The 21717-nt window shown below is 34.0% G+C and overlaps 1 protein-coding gene across 1 annotated transcript in view; it reads right to left on the bottom strand.

Annotated features, from left to right (window-relative positions):
* Positions 1-5957: 5957 nt before the first annotated feature.
* Positions 5958-21717, bottom strand: part of LOC128989499 (DNA-directed RNA polymerase II subunit RPB1-like) — a 37001-nt gene continuing 21241 nt past the window's right edge. The window contains exons 3-4 of the mRNA XM_054411393.1: positions 7005-8723; positions 5958-5989 (exon numbers count right to left, since the gene is read on the bottom strand). Of these exons, the coding sequence (XP_054267368.1) occupies positions 5958-5989; positions 7005-8723 (1751 nt within the window). The remainder of the gene's footprint in view (positions 5990-7004; positions 8724-21717) is intronic.

A 21717-nucleotide genomic window follows, 5' to 3' on the forward strand; every position in this document is an offset into this window, starting at 1 on the left:
AGTGGATTTGCTCCAACTAATCCTACATCACCGATTGTTGTCCTCTTCACCTTTCGACTCCAAATTTAATCCTCTTTAACAGATTTCAGTTACAATTCCCCGTCACTCTAATTAAATGAAGCTTTTGAGCAAATCAAATCTAGCAAACTCTAAACACAATTTTGTGTTATTCCTTTAGCCCATATTTATCTGTAAACTTCAAGGGTTGTACGATAGTTAACCTATAATTTATTTTGTTATATTATTGTTTAGAAATCCCAACATAACCTTTTTGTACTTTAAATTATACAATAATCTTGTACCTTTTTCACCATCAAACATACACTTTGCATGCCTTCCTTCAATTACTAGTTAAGTTATGTTTGATTTGGTAATTTTTACCTAAACATGACATTTTCATATAACATATTTGGTTACTTAACCTGAAGTAGCCTCGCCTAGCCTGGTGTGCTCAGCATAACAGAAGAGCCGCACTTTTTAGTTTGGTCATAAAATAGTTATACAAATTGTACAAATCTACGATATTGAAGAAGGTTGCTGTAATTTTACCAAAAGATTTTTGGTTGAGAAAATAATCACAAACAATTAAAAGTAAGATTAGCAGTAACAGCTATTTTATGATTTCTGGAACTATTATCACAATTACTAGGACTTCTAGTTAATATCATTAAATGTTAAAATTGAATACATCACTTACAATATAAGTTATTTTTATATTTTCCAAATGATGAAAATGTGTGTCTGTATCTGTCTGTAGAAGAGAAAAGTCAGTAGCTTTTAGCGAATTTCCCATATAAGGAATAAGCTATTGCCGTAGGTCTTATGGTAAGACCTAGAACCGGGATCGATTTACTTTTTCGTTTTGAGGTCCACAGAAGCCAAAAACACCCTCCGTTCCAATTCATAAGTATAATATGAATATATATATATATATATGTGTGTGTGTGTGTGTGTGTCCATTTAGCGCGATAACTCCAGCAAAAACGACCCGATTTTGATGAAATTTGGTACACACTTGTAAACCTACATTTTTTTAACGAGTTTGCGAACCAGCATGATTGGACTATAAGAACGGGGTTTATGGGGGGTTTTATGGAGTAAGAATTAGTTTTTCCCATTTTTGACTCTAAAAACATAAAATTTCACAATTTAAGACATACAAATGATCGGGGAGTGAGATGGTCTATTGGCACAGTTTGGGACTTCAGTCCCCGGAAGTTCCGGATTCAAACCCCACCAATCACAAATATATTTTATCTAAGTGATAATACAACGACGCGCTCTAGACCTAGCCTGAAGGAGCGAGGAAAACGATTCCGGGGTAGATCTTAAAGGAATAATACAAAAATCAGTTGTATATAAAGGCTGATTAATCCAAATAGTTCTTAACTGTCTCACCTACTACCGTTCATAAATTTACACCTTTAAGTCTTTGTACCTTTTGATCTCAATATGACCATACATCGCTTAACACAATGTATTCCACTTCATTCATGTCATATCGCTTTCTCGACTATGACTCCAAACCAGTCGAATGAAAACGAAAGCGGCTTCATTTGCGATTATAAGGTTCTCGGAACTAGGGAGATAGCTAACAAGGCTTCCGGTTTTTCCTTTTTGCAAATGAGGAAAAATGTTAAACTAATTACATGTTTAAGCTCGGAACAGTGATTTAGAATCAGGCAGACTACGTAGTTAGGGCCCCCTAGTAGACGCTACTCTATCTTGTCCAACCTACATGCATACTGAAGTAGCTATTACCGTAGGTCTCATGGTAAGACCTAAGCCCGGGACCGATTTACTTTTTCATTTTGATGTCCCCAGAGGCCAAAAACACCATTCGTTCAAATTTATATATATATGTGTCCATCCGCACGATAACTTGAGTAATTTTTGTCCGATTTTGATAAAATTTGGTTTGAAGATGTAAGGCGGGATAAACTTGAATGAGTTCGCGAACCAGCATGATCGGACTATGGGAACGGGGGTTTATGGGGGGTTTTATGGGGTAAAAATAGGTTTTTCCCATTTTTGACCCTAAAAACACAAAATTTCACAATTTCTTTTTAAACCATTTTGTAGAGCTTAAAAAAACAAATAATTTAGTATATTGAAGCGTTATTATGCGCCTAATTGTTACGGAGAAAATTCAAAAAAATTGTAATTTTAAATTTCCCATGTTATTCTTATGGAGAATAAGTCAACTGTTGTAGTTTGCTTGTTTATGAACATATTTTGATAGATTTTGGAAAATACTTTTATTTCTTACTAAACTATTATCATTTTATAAAAAAAAATCTTTTTTACCCTCCCTGTTGCAGCAAACCTGTGCAACAGTACTCGTTAAACTAATTCTATCTAAATAGGAAATAAATGTGTTATTTTTATGGAGGAATTTTAGTGTAAATCCAATCAGGTTAATGGAAATTCGCTTAGTCTGCAGGTTTGCTGCGGCGGGGTATTTTACAATTTGTATGGGCACGGTCTAGACCATGGTCTTGTCTCTAACGTGGACCTTTTGTAAGATAGCATTTTGAATTGGTAAGCCCATTGACAAAATAGTATCTAGGTCTGTTAGCAATCTCGCTTGAAATTGTGCATTCGTATAATTTATATGTGTATGCGAACCTTTACTAATATAACAGTCGGTAGTAAATATTTAAGTCGAATGCAGAGCTCGGTTTGATCTCGCACTCCCTGGAAATGAGTTAAATTAAAATATTGGGTAAATATCCAACTCCTTGGTACAAACTATGACTTATGACTTATGGTCTTTTTAAGTCATTGAACGTACTAACATTAAAAAAAGACTGTAAAGTAATCTATGTTTGATTTCCCAGTAGTCAGAACTGAGAGTAAAATCTTTATTTGACGTCATCCTACGTGTCAGAGTTAAATTCTTTTTAGTTCTCCTATAAATGAATACTCTGCAGGTTACCTACCATAATCACGGATTTTAGATGGTATAGTCATCTTATAAAGATACTAGGCAAGTAGGCGTAGCTAATTTTTTTTATTAAAAATAAAATAATATTAGCATATCTTAGTGTGTCTTTATTTCTAATTATTTTATATTTTCATACTACGATAGTTAAAAGGACATGAAACATATGGCTTAAAATTAAGTTGCCTTCACATTTGTCATAGTTTCTCAGGTCTTACACAGTTACACAGTCTGTGTCAGTGTGCTTAAAACTGAAAAATGGGAATTTTTCATCTTCGCTCTCGCTGTGGCTCAATTTAAATAACTTTATTTTATTAGAATACAATCTAGGAACATATTTGAAGGTGCTGTGTTCTTTGTCATATATGAGACCCAACTATAGTCTCATCGTTGGATCACAGACTGCGGTCCTAACAAAGTGATCACTCTTGACACCCGTTCTAGTCCCATTACTCCCACTACTCCCACCATGTACTATACACGGCTAATAGAAGAGTTAATATAGCGGAAGAGATGGACCCGAATCACCTGTTATTCGTCTTCGCATACTTTCTACTGTTTATCTAAGTCCGACTTTCCCCCTTTGACCAATGTGGTCAGCCGACTCAATAAGATAAACGCCTCATCGCTCAATCAACTGCGGTTTCCAAATTCGGTCGCTTGATTCTGCCAATTCTTTGGCGGAAATTGTTTAAGTTTTTTTTTAAGTTTTCAACTCATTATTGCCTGAAGAATATTTGTCATTGGTGAATAGATAACAATGTTAAGGAGACTCCAAACAACCAGATCACTCGCATTTTTAGGTGTTCATTAGATGATTTAAGATTTTTAAATAACCCTTTCGGTGCTGTGACACAAACATATCTTTCGAACATTTAGGACTTTAAAGTCCTAAATCCTCGAAAAAATATTTGATGATTTGGGACTAAAACATGTTTAGGATTAGGTGGTGTGACACCTTCTTTTGAGACCACAGTTATGGTACTGTCATTGACAATACACCATTTATGGTATACTGTGTAGTCAATTACAGTATAACATGCGATGGCCAGACAGTGGTCAAAATCCCTACAAAATACATGCTCTCACCATAATCAGGTAATATATAACTAAAGAAGTTCTAGTCAAACACTTTGTATGCAAAACCATAACTGTGTCGATGTGTCTAGGTGTCAAACGTGGCAACACTTTCAAAATCCACCCAGTCACAATTTTTGAAAGAATTTTACGTAAAGTACGAATCTAAATGACCTTATTCTACTAAATAGTTTTGTTTTCCCATAGATAGAGTTTGTTTGATTCTCCTTTGGCACATACATAAGCTACATAAATATGCTGATATTAAGAGTGGAGCGGGGGTATGTGGAGGAGCATTTAAAGAGGTTTAATCGATAAAATCAATTTAACCATGAACAATTCAAAAGGAGAAATTATGCAGTACATTAATTTCATTTGATGGATTGAAGGAACATTTTTTCAAACCTGCCAACATTTAAAAACAGTTAAAACCTTCCTGCATAAAACAAAATAAGTGATTTTTCAGGTACATCATAATAAATATTTTCGTTACAAATAAGTTGAAGTACAAACAATTGAGTAATTGTCGCCGATTCTTTTATTAATTAATCTTCTTATTTACCCTCTGATAACCTACATACTTTTTGTAGCGAATGCATCTGGTTAATTCTTGAAAACAGTATATAAGTTAAATTGTACATTAAATTTGGGTTATTCTGTATAATAATGGAAAATGTTATTAAAATTTCTATCATAAAATATAGTTGTCACATATTGTTAAGTGACGTTAAATATTTAATGCTAAACATGCCCGGTAAATTTCTCTTCCTGCCCCTGGCAACCAATTGTGGATTCAATGCGGAAATAAAACACCTCTGGGATACAAAACCCATTACAATATCTGCATAAGTCATCGAAATGCAATTAAGGAGCTGAATGTGTGCTACTGACAGACGTGGTAGAAACTATACTCATTTTTAGTTTAAAGTGACTATCGAGATAGCCAGAATATATTTTACTCTTCTATGAATATTAAATCTAATATTTATTTCTGAATGGATTTCCAGCACTATAAACTGTAATTAATTATGTAATCGAATAATATTTTTACTCCTTCGCATTGGTATTTTATCGCTTTTTACTATACTTACCCTAAGGTTTCGTTCCGTTTACTTTATAAAGCTCAAGTTCCAATGTAAATTAATTGAAATGGTGAATTCACATGTTAAAATCTGATTTAAAGTCAATCGAGTAGTAAAAATAATTACAAATATTGTCAGGCAATCAAACAAATAAAAATTATATTTTTGTTTACTCTGATGATTAAACAGATCCACTAATTAATTGTGATAATATGTATTTTTATACTTGACTTCAAGTAATAGCGTATTTCGTACCTAAGGCCGAAAATGAGGTTTTGCCGGCTCGAGAAAGGTTTTAAGTTCGAAGTCGAGAACTTAAAGCGATCGAGAGCTGCAAAACCATCGATCCGTGGTACGAAATTTTTTTTTACCACACTATACCTTATTACCACTATTCACCACAATAATAATTAAATAAAATAAGTTGTGATTGAGAGGGCTGGAAAAAAAGAAATTATATTTTAACTCGTATATTTCAATTACATTGCACACTCTTAGAGTTTACATAAGTCATTCATACGAATGATACACTTAATAAATAACATCTCTTAACAAAACTACATAAATTATTTTAAAAATAAATATAAATAATACTAAATAACAATTTGTACATTATCATAAACATACTAATTTGTAAGTTTCCATCAGGTAAATTATAAACTTCACTACTTTAGCCATAAATAGGGTATCCCTGCAAAAGTTCATAAATGTAAAGATTGTGTAACTGATTTTAGCATCATAACTTTTACGTTGCCGTTATACAATTGAAAAACTGTATAGTTTAGAAAATCGTAAGTACTTTTATGTTGAAGGTATAGTTGTGTTCTGATCCTTGGTTTGGAGAATTGCGGAGACTATTCCTCACCATTCTCATCGATTTCATTATCTGAAACAAAAATCGAAACAATTAAATAAATGAGGTGAGAATTTTATTAAAAATCTGTATTGTACTAGTACCATCAAGGCGAACGTCTAAAAGTAAAACTTCCAATGTATTTTTAAATTAAGCTTATAAATATAAGTTTTAACATCAATTATCTTTTAACCTTTATGTTGTTAAAATTACCAATTTTAGGCTCAATTTTTCTCAAGTCAATCAAAATGCAGGAAAATATAGTTCATAGTCATTGTGTATTGTATTTTGAGTTTCTCAGAATATTCGTTTTCTTATTTTATAGTTACTAATAATTGTTTTCACTATTTATTCTATTAGCTTCAATAGAGTTCTTAATTTTAAATGTAGAATTCAAAGACAGCAAGAAACCTTGTGTTACGTGTTTTGTGCTTCAAAACAATAAAAATTATTGTATTGATGGCATGAAAAAGTAACCATAAAAGGCCATACCCCACTAAACTGCTGTTTTATACAAGGATAGTTATAGTTAGTAAAAGTAATAAGTTTAATTTGACCATGATTTAACAGTAAGATTTTTAGTTGAGGTTTACTATGATGGGAATATTTTCACTTACTACCAGGTAATAACAATAAATTTCGCTTCTGTCTTGTTAAATTACCTTGAATCACACGTCACATTTCCATGTTAAATTGGTATTAAATTATTATATGAAAAAATACTTGTATTAGAATTTTAACAATGTGCAGCTGTAAATACTGTTCACTTATTAATAAAGCTACGTTATAATTACACTAAACTGGAAGAACTGGAAGCGCTAGAGCTTGTATTGTAGTGTATAACGTATACGACATACAACAATACACCCTTTTGTACCCTTTTGAAGTATATAACGTATTAACGTATCCATAAAGCACAGTATATATAGAGTATACATCTAATATTACTGTTGATGACATTAATAAACATAGCAGCTATGTATTTTATAATGGAAAGATCGTTTGGAACTGATTTAGGTCCACTTTTCAAAATAAGTTAGTCAATTACCTGCTTGTGCTTCCTGCTCCTTCTGGGATGGCCTGAATCCTCTCTGAGAGTCCAAGTAGGCCCTCAGTGCTCCACCGCGAAGTGGCCTGGAGTCCTGGACCCTTTGCAGCTTCGTAGTCTTCAGAGGAACTTCCGGTTGCTCTTCGTTAGCTTCCGCTTTCTGTTCAGCCTCTCCGTGACGACCCTCGTAGTGTTCGTCATTCTCAGAAGCGGCAAAGGAAGCGTCTGGGGTAGCGTAGGTAGATTGTGGGGATTTGAAGAAGGAAGATGCACTAGCAGAAGATTGGGAGTAAGGGTAGATTGGACCTGCTGGAGTTCCGTATGACGTGGAAGGGATTTCAGGCACGCTGTATTGCTGAGCAGGTGGGCTGTATTGCGGAGCAGGTGGCCCATATTCTGGAGCAGGTGGACTGTATTGTGGAGCAGGAGGTCCATATTCTGGAGCAGGTGGACTGTACTGTGGAGCTGGCGGACCGTATTCTGGAGCAGGAGGTCCATATGTATGTGCAGGTGGTCCATAAACTGGTGTTGGTGGACCGTATGTTGGGGAAGGTGCATTGTAAGGTGTCTCTGGATGAGGGGCTCGTGGTGCTTGAGGAATCTGAATACTGACGTAGCTTCCACCTAATCCGTTGGAGCTGATATCTGGCAGATTGATGTGGGGAAGTTGTGGAGTCGGTGGAAGATGGCCAACACCAGGAATCTTCGGAAGGTGTGGTAATTTTGGAAGATTTGGCAACAAACTTCCAGAAATTCCAGTTCCTACTGCTCTAAAGTTGTTGAAGACTCCCTGAGGGGTGGGATAGACATCGGGAACGTTTGTCCAAGTTCCACTGTTCAAAGCTACATTAGTTGATCCACCAGCACCCCCAAACAGGGTCTGGAACATTCCTTGGATGGAGTGCCTTGCGTTGTATTTCAGTTTTCTTGCATTGTTGGCTAATCCCAGAAGAGCAGTGACCTTCTCTAGACCACCGGGAGTTGCCGCGTATTGTTGTACTTTTGCAAACATGTCGGGTGGAAGCAGAGTTTGCAGGGTGGATAAATCGATGTCTGCAACGGAATTCGCAGATGCGGAAGCAAATGAAGCAGCTGAGGCACCAGCAGCAGCGGAAGATCCATCCGAAGTTCCAGTGGAAGCAGATCCAGTTGAAGAAAATGATCCAGCTGATGCAGAAGAGCCTGCAGAAGGTGCAAAAGAAGAAGATCCGGTGAAAGAAGCAGATCCAGCATAAGAAGAGGATCCGGCAGAAGTAGATGCCGCTGAGTTTGCCACGTACACAGGCCCTCTGGGATCCCTGGAGTATGGTCCACTGGCTGGAACACCATACTCATTTGCTGGAGGAGATGGAGCATCTCTCGGAATGTAGTTAGGGTCCGGAACATTCACAATGGAAGGAGCTTCCCCTGATTGATATGGACCAGTTGGAAGAGTAGATGGTATTCTTTCACCAGGATAAGGCACAGGCTGCAGAGAGATTCCATGGTACCTATGTACTTTCCAAAGAGGGTAGGTGCCAATATGGGGTACTTCAGGGAGAGCGTTAAGCCCAAAAAACCCACCAATCACCGGGAGTTTCGCTATGTGGGCTTTTGCAAGAGCGGGGATTTTTTTAAGGTGAGGGATTTTAGACGCCAGGGCAATTGTTCCGATAGTTTTGATGGATCTCCGTTGTCTTGCAGGATCATCGCTGTTGACAATGGCGGAGGAAGGAATCACTGCTGACAACAAAATGGCCAATGCTAGGAGGAAATAAAGTTGGGTTGCCATGTTATCAGTCTACTTGGTTGTTTACAATAAATCTGGAACACACGTTAACGACTTGTTAATTTTATGTACTCTACTTTGCTGTGGTGCCTTAATCTTAGATCGAGTATTAATAATTAATACCTTTGCAGCCATATTGAGCATGCGACATTCTTTACCATATTCTTTTCTCAATTCAATAGAAATAGTTAATTCCAAATGATGACAAATGGATTTACCATCGACATATATTCTTCAGTTTACAACGCCTCTCAGCAGTAACTCTAGTGGAGCAGCAGTAACTATTACTATAGCAGTAACTACTGTATTACCGCACGTGGCAGCTTGTTCCATCAGTTAACGTCTGTTTGGTGGCGATGATGTGTTCAGTGGCGCCATCCCGGGACGGCTCTTAACGAGATGAGATACAGTTTACCCAACGGTTTTCCAAATGTTTATTTTATTTCTATTTTACGAAAATTTAATAAATTATGGAGGTTAATTAGACAAGTAAATAAAATTGTATGTTTTTCTGTAAATGGTTTGGATTAATATACAGTATAACTAAAGGGTTGAAATAATTCCTAAGTAAACATTCAGCGTAAAAAACGTAAGAATTTCACTGCTTTGTAACTGCTTTGTTTGAAACTGAATCATGTAATTCTTAGCAGAAAAATTGCAGTACCAGATTTTGAAAAACTTCTATTTTCGCAAACCGTTTACTTATTTTAAAAATAAAATATAAATATGTAAAATGCAATTATTTAAAGTCCACTATGACTCTCGCGTTTGCATCTATCAATATTTTAAACCATAATTTAATTCTTAGGTAAGTTTAATACGTGGAAGTTCTATACGTGGAATAATTTTACACTGAGAACTAAAACCACTTAGTGGAATAATAATAAGAAGACTTCGTTAAAATTACTAATAGAAATCTTGAGTTAAACAGCTTCTAACTAAGCCTCTGTATCATTTGAAGTGTATTAATCGTTTGATAATGTAATTTAATACAATTTTCCCTAATATAGTTTTTCATGATTATTTAGACGTGTCATGCTTGGTTATAACATGAAAACATTGAAGTTTTCATACAGTACATATAAAAGCTGTACTACGAATGCTTTCTTTACCAAAACTTATCTTATTCAAATTTAAATAAGAAGTGAACATTTACTAAGAGTTTAACATTGTCTCTTTGAATGCATGACTGCTTAATCGGCAAGTAAGTTCAACTTTGACACGATTAAAGTTTACAAGTTAAAATGGAGGAACGGTTCCTTTGTTTTAAGATTAGCACGAGAAATTCAATATCTGCCAACTACCAGAAAGTTTAATTTGTAATGCACGAACACTTTGGACATTACTGTTAATCGTAGGCGTTGAATAGCTTAAATGTCTATGATACAATACGAATGAGTGTATTATTACTAGGACATTTTTAATTCTTGAAAATGTAAAGATTGACTTGAAATGCGTTACAGAAGAATAAAAACATGAAGTCAATGAAACGTTTTACCTCACTGTGGAAATATATTAAGATTAACCAATTAAGTACGAAATTTGTAAGTCTGAGGACGTGAGAAGTCTTCAAATAATCTATTAATACGATAGGGTTGATAGTTGATCTTGTTATATATAAAACATATTAATAGTAGATGTTAGCCTCCAGATCTCCAAATAATATTAAAATGGTTTACATACCTGCTATTAAGCAATCCAATTAATTGTAGTACCAACTAGTTTTAGCTCCTATGATGTTTTTATGTGCCAAGTTTGACGCTCTTTATATAAAGAAAGGAATCGTCCTTGATGCCGGCTCCACATAAGAGCCGAAACTAGTTGCGACGCAAATTGAATGGATTACTTAAAAGCAGGTTTGTAAGCCCTTTTAATTTATCAATGCTTAATCAGTGGTTGTATACCCGTGATAATAAAATGTAAAGAGAGATGGTAAAAATCTGTACTATACAATTCCATATTTAGTACTAAAAAATAGATAGTAGCAAGATAGTCGGAATAGATTCAGTTTGTTTTATACGATTTCTTTAATTTTAATAACAATGTATGGGAAATTTAATTTTACAATAATGCATAGTTGTTTGTAAATTTGTAATCATAGGGAAGAAACTATTTTTGGATTCTTTGAAGATCAACCTAGGTGATCACCATTTCGTTTTATAGTCTACTCATAATATGAATATGCTCAATAAAATTAATATGAAATGTGTAAACCATATTTGCATGAATTCTTGAACCGATTGACTTGAATTCTGATCTGACCGTAGAAACGACGATTGAGTATCTTAAAATATGTGTTTCTTTTATTTGTAATCAAAGTTCCTAATTTTTTTAACATTTTCTATTCAACGTTTTTAAGGTTGGAATATCAAATATCCACTACATCTTACCGTAGCATACTAAAGCCTACTACAGTTCACTCTAAAATATTGGCTACAAAAATGTTAAACACAATACGATGTCCACAGTTCATCCTTACGATAGATTAATTGCCATTGAGATGGATTTGACCATTCAACTATGCGTTTTTACAATTAAACATAAACAAACTCAGGCCTCATTACTCTAAAGTTACGAGTACTATCTTATATAATCTTAGTGTAACTTTATATCTGTTGAACCTGGTAAACAATAAATATGTTTTTTGTAAACGCTTATTGTAATTTGAGGTGTACATTTTTGAATATAAACATAACTATTTATAACAGATTTTGTTCGGTACTACCCTAAAAATTAAAACAAGCGCTATTTTTGTAAACGTCTTGATTACCTTTGACTACCTCCAATTCTAGTACTTTAAAGGTTTAAAATTTTTTTAAGTATTACTTTTAAGGGGGTATAGGCCTGTGAACAATGTAAACATGGAAGATCACATTAATTTACATGTTTCTACTATACTCCTGAAATTGACTATACACTGTTTCGGTTGCATTTTGTTATGGAGAATTTAATTGTATGTTAAGCATAAACCGAGACTGTTGTTTGTATGGAAAAAAATTCATTTTAATTTGAAAATGTATCTAGTCCTTTGGAAAATAGTTTTTTTGGAGCTTTCTAAAATTTTTACGAAACAGAGCTTGCTGGAATAAACCATTCATTCTGTAAATAGGGGCAAGTATCAATCATTATACTTTTCCATAATGACATTTATTTTTTATTGTCTGTAAGACACGGATGTTTTGATTTCAAATGTAAAATGTGATTTATTTTTCTGAATCGTGAATAAAACTAATAACAAAATAAATCTTCACTGAATTTATGTTTGTAATTATCTTTATATTGCTTATATTGAGGAATAACGTCTATTGTCATTTACTCAAGATTTTATTCCTAGAAAATATCACTTCTCGTACTAAGGTAAACCCCCTTTTTCTAGCGTACTATAAGGGTAAATTAATTCAAAATGCAACCATATTGTTTATATTTATCCTATTTATGTAGTAATATTACTGCAATTCCAATAATATTATTTACCAAAACAAATTACTTTAAATTTGTTTCAAATTCAAAGTTAACTTTTAGACATTAAGGTTTATATATTTTCTGTTTATCTCTCAAACACGCATTTTCCTATTTAAACACGATAAATAATGTTAACAAATAACTTAAGCCATTAAAATCGATCCCTATTTAACTAATTAGTTTTAATATACTTAAAATTTGATACTCACAACTAGAGACGAGTAATCCAGTTGGTCGTCGCAGCACAACTAACACATACTGAGTTTAATCACTGACAAATGAGTGTGGGAAAGTCCTAGTTAGTTATATATATCTAGGGGTGGAACTGGGGTAGTTCCGGATATAGAATAACGGAACTCCGCTCCAAATCAGACCTGCTAGAGGGGAGAGTGAAGAAAGTGAAGAAAGACCGCCCCCGAGAGCTAATTAAAACGATATAGCAACAAGTAGTTTATTTATAAATATGTTTGTTGTAAAAGTGCATAGTTAGAGTTGGATAAACAAACTCATGAACACTGGGGGTACTTTAAAAATCTAGTATAGTGTATATTCAAGCCATTTAGATCGTGATCGGATAGGATCATTAGTTACGTTTTAGGTTTTGGAATTTTGCATTTACGAAACCTGAGAAACAAATTCAACTGTCATTATTTAAACGTCTTGTTGGGATTTGATCCTTGAGTTTTTTATAAATGTATCTGCCTTAAGAACCTGCTGATCTTAGTAACGAAGATGTCAGCTGATTCGTTCACTCGTCTTATATTCCTTGTAGGACGGGGTAGTAGACATCTAACAAAATTTAATTTGAGTAAACTTTTTAAAACACAAAACAGTTTTTTGAAAAGTGTTAACTAGAGTAACTATGACAGGTTTCGTTTAAGTTGGTGAAAATGAGGGTCAAGTAAATGGGGTTGAAGCTTGGATACTAATCGTATATTAGAATGTTAGATCTTTCAATGATGATAATTATATGTTGTTAAGGGTTCTGATGATAATAATATTGCTAGAACTTGAATCCCAGCCATGGTAACCAGGTCAAAAAGTGTGTGAAAGAATCAAACTGCAACCGTTTTTTCTTTTAACATATTCTCCTTTATACTAAGTATTTACCTTTCAAAATGCTGCATCCACACTGATAAAAAATAAAACTTATAAATTTTGCCATGTTGAAAATGTATTATAGTTCTTTTTTTGCATTCGTGGAATTTATGTTTTGTCGTAAAGAAGCTATGAGTATGTCATAAGAATTGTGGTTATCAAAATTATATATATACTTAACAATTTTCCTTTTACGGAATATTTATCCTGTCACTATTCAAATTTTTATATTGATTTAAAAATAATCTATGTAGAATTTTTTTCTTGTGGTAGTGATAGTGTTATTTAATTTCTAGTTATACCGATGCGTATACCATTACCAGAATTTAAACAATTTCTTTGTACTATGAAACAATAAAATGCATTTTAATTGTTAAAGTATTTGTACTAAACACAGAGCAAACCCTAAAATGTCTTTAGAGTTTCATTTAATTAACAAATAATTAAGTCCTCAAATATATCTAAATATTTATTTTGTAATGTCAAACATAAATTGATAGAACATAAAAAATATGTGACTCATATTGTTTAGGAAATTGAGATAATACCAGGATAGTAAATAGATTTATACATATTATATTTAATATAATACAAAATTCTATTTCAGTCAAAATTTAAAAGAAACAGGCAACATTATCAATCTCATAATATTAAATGTTGTTTTTTTTTAACATTGCCAAGGATTACCTGACTAATAATACCATTGATAATCATGAGGAGATGTATAATCAATGATAATACTCCTTAGTGAATTGCAAAAGTACATTTATAATAAAAAGTATCCTAACCTGCTTTGATAGCTGTAAAGGGTGTCAGCACTATACTAACAAAATATTACACATCCAATGTATGTTTTCCACACTAAACCGTAGGAAATATATTGAGTCGCAAATCATTCTCGCTAAATACTTCATTGAGATAAACCACAAAAGAAAAGTTCAAGAGATATATTGCCCAATACAATAAAAAACATGGTGGACAAAACAAACATTAAATGTTGTAGAAAATGCATCTCATACAAGTTGTTTTTGTCTGGTACAGCGAATTTACGATGTTTTCCTCTTAGGGACTTTCTACTGCCCTACTTAACTACTTGATCAAGTAGCTGTTTATGATCGTCAATTATACAAAGTGACACGATAAAAGTTTGACAAAGTTAATTGTGTCCCCGATAAGAAGAGTGGTGTGTGAGCTAAAGCTATTCGGTTATAATATAACCCTGACTTTGTTCACCTTTACCTGCGCAATATGCTATAAATTATACCACATAATATTTCAAGTATATTCTGATATAAATGTCCTTTAAATACTTAAAAGCCGGTGGCATTGCTGTATAATATATCTTTCGCGAGGTTTACTGTTTATTTCTTGAAAGGGAATCGACCTTTGTGAATATAAACCTATAGTAAAATTGCTGGATATTGTTAAATAACCATTCATAAACATGGTTTGAATATTGAATATCTATTGAATATATGAATATCTCATTCACGAGCTTGAAATTAAATTAATCTATGTAAACTTTGGTTCGTGAATTATATTAACCTAAAAAAAAGTAATAATTGGTTTCTACGACTACTAAAACTACTAAAAGCACTCAAAGAAGAATGATGTACTAGTATGACGTGTCATGTGTTCTCGTTTTAAAGAATGTTTGTAAAAGCAAAGTCCTCGCTAGCATTAGGGCTATTGTTAAACGTAAGGAGGTAAGAAAAATTACCCAAACGTCTCCATTTGAGGTCTAGGTTAACAGAAGCCTACTCTCTGTTTCAAAAAAGTTTAACATAGGTAAATGAAAACAATATGCATATTCTGCTAGCTAACTGGACTTGTTCTGGATAAACCGATAAACTTAATTGTACAGGGTGGTAAAAAAGTCCCAGGACAGTTAAATATTTTTAAGAATAATGTAGATAGAGCTACAATACTTGGTACAAAGTTACAGGGTATAAAACTCTATTTTAACACATATTCAGTGATCCAATAACTCGGAGTCGGAAGAAAATCTTAAATGGAAGCATAGGTCAATATGCACACCAAATTAAATGTCTTCTTTAGTAGAATACAATGCCGCAAAACACACTTCAAAAGGCTGATTCTGTGCAAAATGGCATATGTTCAAAGATTTCTTGAATCCGCCATTTTGAATCTTTGAACGACTGCCATTTTTTACTCAGGCATTCTTTTGAGCTTGAATTTACGGCATCATAATCTACTAGTGAAGACCTTAAATGTGATGTGCATATCAACCTATGCTTACGTTAAAAATTTTCTTCCGATTCCTAGGGCTGTGCCCCCTGAGGAGTAAGCGTATAATAGCAAAGTAAATTAAATGAATCTTTGAACAACTGTCATTTTGCGCAGGATCAACCTTTCGAAGTGCGGTTTGCGGCATCGTATTCTAGTAAAAAAGACCTTTAATTTGATGTGCTTCTATTTAAGATTTTCTTCCGACTCCTTGTGGGCCGTCCCCCTGAAAAGTTATTGGATCACTGAATATGTGTTAAAATAGAGTTTTATGCCCTGTAACTTTGTACCAAGTATTGTAGCTTTATCTGCATTATTTTTTTTTTATTTAACTGTCCTGGGACTTTTTTACCACCCCATATATCACATGGTGCTTAGTCATTACCTAAGTTTAAAAATATTAATTTCATTTAACTTTAACTAAATCTATCAAGTTTTTAAAGTGTGTTGGTTGCTTGATTTGTCTAGTAATAGACGAAATTCTGGCATACTTATCACATAATTTGTCTACGTGCAAATTTCGCAATCTCTTGGTATGGAGGCCAGCTTACTTTATTTAAGGTAGAAAATCCCTCTTAAACGGAGAAAGTTTGTTTTAGTTGGAAATCTCAAGTAGGGTTACTTATAATACCTTATAATTTAACCTTTAAATCTCAAATATCCATTTTGCTAATTTCGTTGGGGAAATCAACTGGGTATTTTAGGATGGTGCATATCAACAATGGAACTATACAAAATTCTATAATCAACATTTATTAGAGTTATTATCTTAGACGGGCTGAAAACATTTTTATAGATCAGCCATATTATCTCTTAAGCAACCATATTATGGACTATAATTGGCAAAAATCTTGGAAAGTATTTCACAACAATTTTTTCGTCATTCAACAGTTGGTATAACATCAAATAACACCACGACTCAGCCAAGTTGCCCAATCCACGACATCAGTTTACGGATTCGTGAATCAAGAGTCAATTTGTGAATACGTACACCTTATAACTGACTTCCGGTAAATTTTTGAAATTGTAAGCTATTGCAATCGTAGCACTTTCACTGGACGCTTTAGAAAGTCGTATGAAGTGACACGGTGAATCACGAGTGTAAAGACGGTGACACACTATCGATCTTTTCCCCGAACAAGACCCCGAACCGAGCAGGGAGAAGGGAGAAGGGAGGTCGAAGGGAGGATGTTCGATAGTGTGTCACGGGTCCGTACACCGATCAAGACGCCGAACAAGACATCAGGCCGAGCAGGGAGACGAGCGCTCTGGAGGCGGTTTTTTGGCGAAAGATCAAAGAAAAGATCGGTCCGATGTACGGTCCGATGTACGATAGTGTGTCACGGTACATTTTTGCCCCGTACATCGTCGCGAGCGCCGCACCGAGCGGCCGCCTGCGCTAGCATTGATGGTTCTGATTTAATATGGCAATTAAACTCTTTAATTGGTAAAATAAATAAATGTTGGGTAATATGTTTCTGTTATATATTATAATCATTTAAGATGTAATGTTTGTGGTTTGTTTGGTCAAGGTTGAAAGTGTAGAAACCGTTAAATCAATTATATCAATAATATTAAGGTTGAATTAAGTAATTGATGTTGACTTAAATTCTTTCAAAAATAATATAAACATTAATATTATTAAATGATCATTAGTAGACGTCCCCCAGATAATATCAATTTTGTGCCCGATCTGGGGGACGTCTACTATCATTCTGTAACGTTATTTCAATGAATAAAACCAATAGAAATCAATAGATATAACCATAGACTAACCAACATCTATGATATAACTAAGCATCCTTTCTAGAATATTTTATTTTTGCGACAAGTTTTCAAAATGCGACTTTTAACAATAATTTTTTTGTTATAGAAACTTTTTGGCTTTTGTCTGGTGTGCATTTTTGAGTTGTGCCTCCGCGCTCTCACTCGCACACACTCTCTATCTCTCTCCAAACTTCCTTTTGCCGCGCTCGGTAGAATTCGTCTGGTCTTGGTCATGTTCGGGGAAATGTTCGGAGTAAAATTTTGCTGATATTTATCTCCCTTCTCCCTTCTCCCTGCTCGGTTCGGGGTCTTGATCGGGGAAAAGATCGATAGTGTGTCACCGCCTTAAAAGTTACAGTAAAAGTACAACCCTAATAAATGTTGCAGTTAAGAGTCGTTGGATGCTAGCAGTCATCTTGGATAATTTATTTCAAAGACATGCTGAAGAGCTAATTATCATCCGAAAATAGTTTTTCAAACACCAAAGTGATTATAATGTAAACATCTAGTATACAGATTATATACAGATTACAAGTGTTGTTTTGTTGTTTTGAATGTATATTTGAGTGATACTACACTATGTAATAGTAATTTACCTACCTCAATAAACTTTTCATTGCCAAATAAGTAGCCTATTTTAAAATACATTTTCGTAACCTGTTTCATCACTCTAACAATCTCACTGCAGTAATATGGAACCGATAAATAACTTCTTGATCATCTTGTTAATAAAAACCTGAAAGTACAGTACAAAAATACGTCAAATAGCCCTTATAATATTTACACCTTTACTGTTAACTCACAAGATGGGAAATACATATAAAAGATGGTAAGTGGTCATCTATTTCGTCTATTGGGTATGATGATGATTGGTGTGTCCAGTCGAAATCGATCACCACCCATGAATACATTGCCACCACTTCCCATCTTTTATATGACCCGTCTTGTGAGAAAACAAGTAATTTAATAATACGTACGAAGCTGATCAAGAAGTTATTTAATGGTTTAACGCTAGTAATTGAAAATAAGTGTTAATTTGAAGTATTTTAGTGAATTTCCCAAACAGGGAATAAGCTATTACCGTAGCACTCATGGTAAGACCGGGGCCAGGGACCTATTTACTTTTTCATTTAGATGTCCCTAGAGGCCAAAAACACCATACGTTCAAATATGTGTCTGTCCGTTAGTACGCTAACTCATGCAAAAATGATCCAATTTCGATGAAATTTGGTGCAGAGGTGTAGACTTACGTTTATTCGAACGAGTTCGCGAACCAGCATGATCGGACCATGGGAAGGGGGTTCATGGGGTAAAGTTGGTTTTTCCCTTTGTTGTCCCTAAAAACACAAAGTTTTGCAATTTATTTCGATACCATTTTGTAGAGCTCAAAAAACAAACAATTTAGTATATTGAAGCGTTGTTATGCGCCTAATAATTACGGAGAAAATTCCAAAAGAAATTATATAAAAAATTCCCATGTTTTTCTTGTTGAGAATAAGTAATCTTGTTGTAGTTTGCTTGTTTATGAACATATTTTGATAAAATTTGGAAAATGCATTTATTTCATACTAAACTATTTACATTTTACTAAAAACCCTTTTTTACCCTCCCTGTCGCAGCAAATTTAAGTACTCGTTAAATTAATGCTATTTAAATAGGGAACCAAAATGTGATTTTTATAATGAGATATTTTAGTGTAAATCCAATTAGGCAAATGGAAATTCGCTTAGTATGCAGGTTTTCTGTGGTGGGGGTATTGTACTTTCAGATAGAACCGTTATGATGAAAATTGGTCAGCATCACTTAATCTTTTAAAGCGAACTCAAGAAAGAAATAAATTGCTAAAAGTCCTAACAATATTATCTTTTAGGTACTGTCCATTCTCCGGTCAGTTGCAAAATGACACCTCAATCGTAAAAATTGGTTAAGTAGGACGGCTAAAAGATATGTTAAAGAGAAAACCCTTAATCTATCAAGTATACTGCAGATATTTATCACATCGATGCCATTCAAAATATTTACAATCCAACGCATAGAGTTATCTGTTATATCTCTCGTAGCTTACTAACGCAATCTCAGCCTCGACTTTATTTTCAAAGACATAACTCATAAACGCGCGATTACAGCCATACACCGGCAGTTAAGGCTGAGATGACCACGAGTCAGTTGTGCATTTTATTGTGCATGAGATACGGCAGCAACTCCCTGGAGAATTGCTCAAGACAATCTCAGTATTAACGTCGCATTTATATTCCCTCAGCAATAACTACAGCACTACTGATCCGTATTTGTATTGTTTTTTAGTTTTTAAATACTACCTTTAGACATTCAATCCCCATGTTAAATTTGTAGCCAGATTATTTATCAAAATCGTCGTAGTTGATGTGAGCCAACTGTGCGCTGTTCTAAATTACTGAATTCTGTCAAATACACAAACTTTTTACCAAGTCAAACTTAAGGATTGACTTATGTTAAGTTATAGTAACTGTTATGACCCATCAATCTGGTCAGCAAAAAAATAAGGCATAAAATAGAATTTTAGACACTGGCAAATACTGTGACTGGTTCACACAACTACGTTGTTTAATAAAACATTTGCCACAGCTAATATTGATGGGAAGTCTACACTACTTTATAGGAAAATAAACTGTGTCGCCCAACTGATATTTTTTCCATTTTCGAACTGCATTTCTTGAGTATTAAACCATATCAAAACTGAAGTACATGGAGGCCACAAAAGATCGCTGCATATAAGGCAACACTCGTATGAAATACATTAATAATTGATTTAATTAATTAATTTCTTATAATTTATTTGAGAAATAGATACGATTCTGTAACTGTAGCTGTATCAACCTAGGCTCTTACTCCAAAATTCACTTTTTTATGTCTTTCATACTTAATGTGTAAATAAAGTTAATAAATTGTTGACAGTAAATAGCCCTTGTAGTTTTGATGAATGATTAAAATGTTAGTTGTTGAACACAAGTAGCATTAAACAGCAACTTACTCCCTCAAAGACACAACAATTCAACTCTGAGATTTTCTAGAAACATCGTGTGGAAAAGTAGCTGTTACCATATTATTCGAGGTACTGGACCCGACCAGCAAAAACACACCACACTGTTACAAAATATAACAAAACCGATTCCTCTCTACCAAAAAAATTATACATACACTGCAAAAGTCTTTCAGTTGTTGCGGAGGACGGAAGGAAAGTGCGGCACAAGGTCACCTGCAAAGAACAATCCGAGGACGAGATATGTAGAGTGTGTAATTACCATACGGACTTCCTACAACATTGTTGGCAGGACTGGGATAACATCAACAGCTGATATCGAGGATGCGACGACCAGTCATCATGGGGAAAGTATTCTCTTGGTTATTGCAGACCTCTCAGATGACTCATGTATTGGTAAACGATGAATGCTATTGTGAGAGAGGTGCTCTAGAAAATTCGATCATCTGATTATCTATTTCTGATCATATCCTTGTATTTCGATTGCATTTATGCTCAATTTTACTAAAACCATAGCTAAAACGCACATAAAAACTGTTATTTCTTTTTTAATTACCTTTACTACTGTTAGGTATAAGAATATGAAATATTTTAACGTTATACTTCACCAACTATACACACGTGCAAGTGTAAAGGAACTTGAAAATTTGTCCGCTGGTGCATGGAATAAAATAGTTCCGACCAATAAAGCATAATCGTATCATTATTCGTGTTTAAAATGGTATCATAGTTTACATTTTAGAATTGTTTCTCTAATTTAGACGAATTGGAGTAGAGTTTGTTATTAGGTTGGTGGAGTGAAACCTGATACAACCTGATAACAGCTGCTTATGTGTTTTAGCAAAACCAGCCGGAAGTAATTTAGGGCGATGTGAACAAAAGTAAACCATGATTGAAATAAGTTTTAAACTGTGATTAGCATAAAGTAAGAATATATTAAAAGACATAGTGTATCAAAATGGCCAAAAGTGACCCATTGTTGATTTTCAATAAAAAAGGTATTTGTTTGTAACATGAACATGAGTATTTGTATTTATTCGTGTTCATGTAAGTAAAAAAAGTTAGAATGTTTGTGAAGTGTAATATACTTCATAAAAGCCAACACAATAGCAATGTACATTTGATAAAGTATCGTCTGATTAGTAAGATCATTCGCATTGGAATGTGTGCAATTAGACCAAGGGCTTTAAAATCCCCATGAACAATAAGATATGTGTATATTATTTTTATTCTTCTACTAACCTCAACGACCAGCCAAGCAGCGTAGCTTCCTTAATTCTTTAATCTACATTCATTATATGTTCAAGTCAGGTCAACCCATAAGGATGTTACGTATGTTGGCGTTGTGCTAG

This window comes from Macrosteles quadrilineatus, unplaced genomic scaffold, assembly GCF_028750875.1.
Source record: "Macrosteles quadrilineatus isolate MER2022 unplaced genomic scaffold, UCM_ALF_1.0 Scaffold_3__2_contigs__length_128488019, whole genome shotgun sequence".
Classification (NCBI taxonomy): domain Eukaryota; kingdom Metazoa; phylum Arthropoda; class Insecta; order Hemiptera; family Cicadellidae; genus Macrosteles; species Macrosteles quadrilineatus.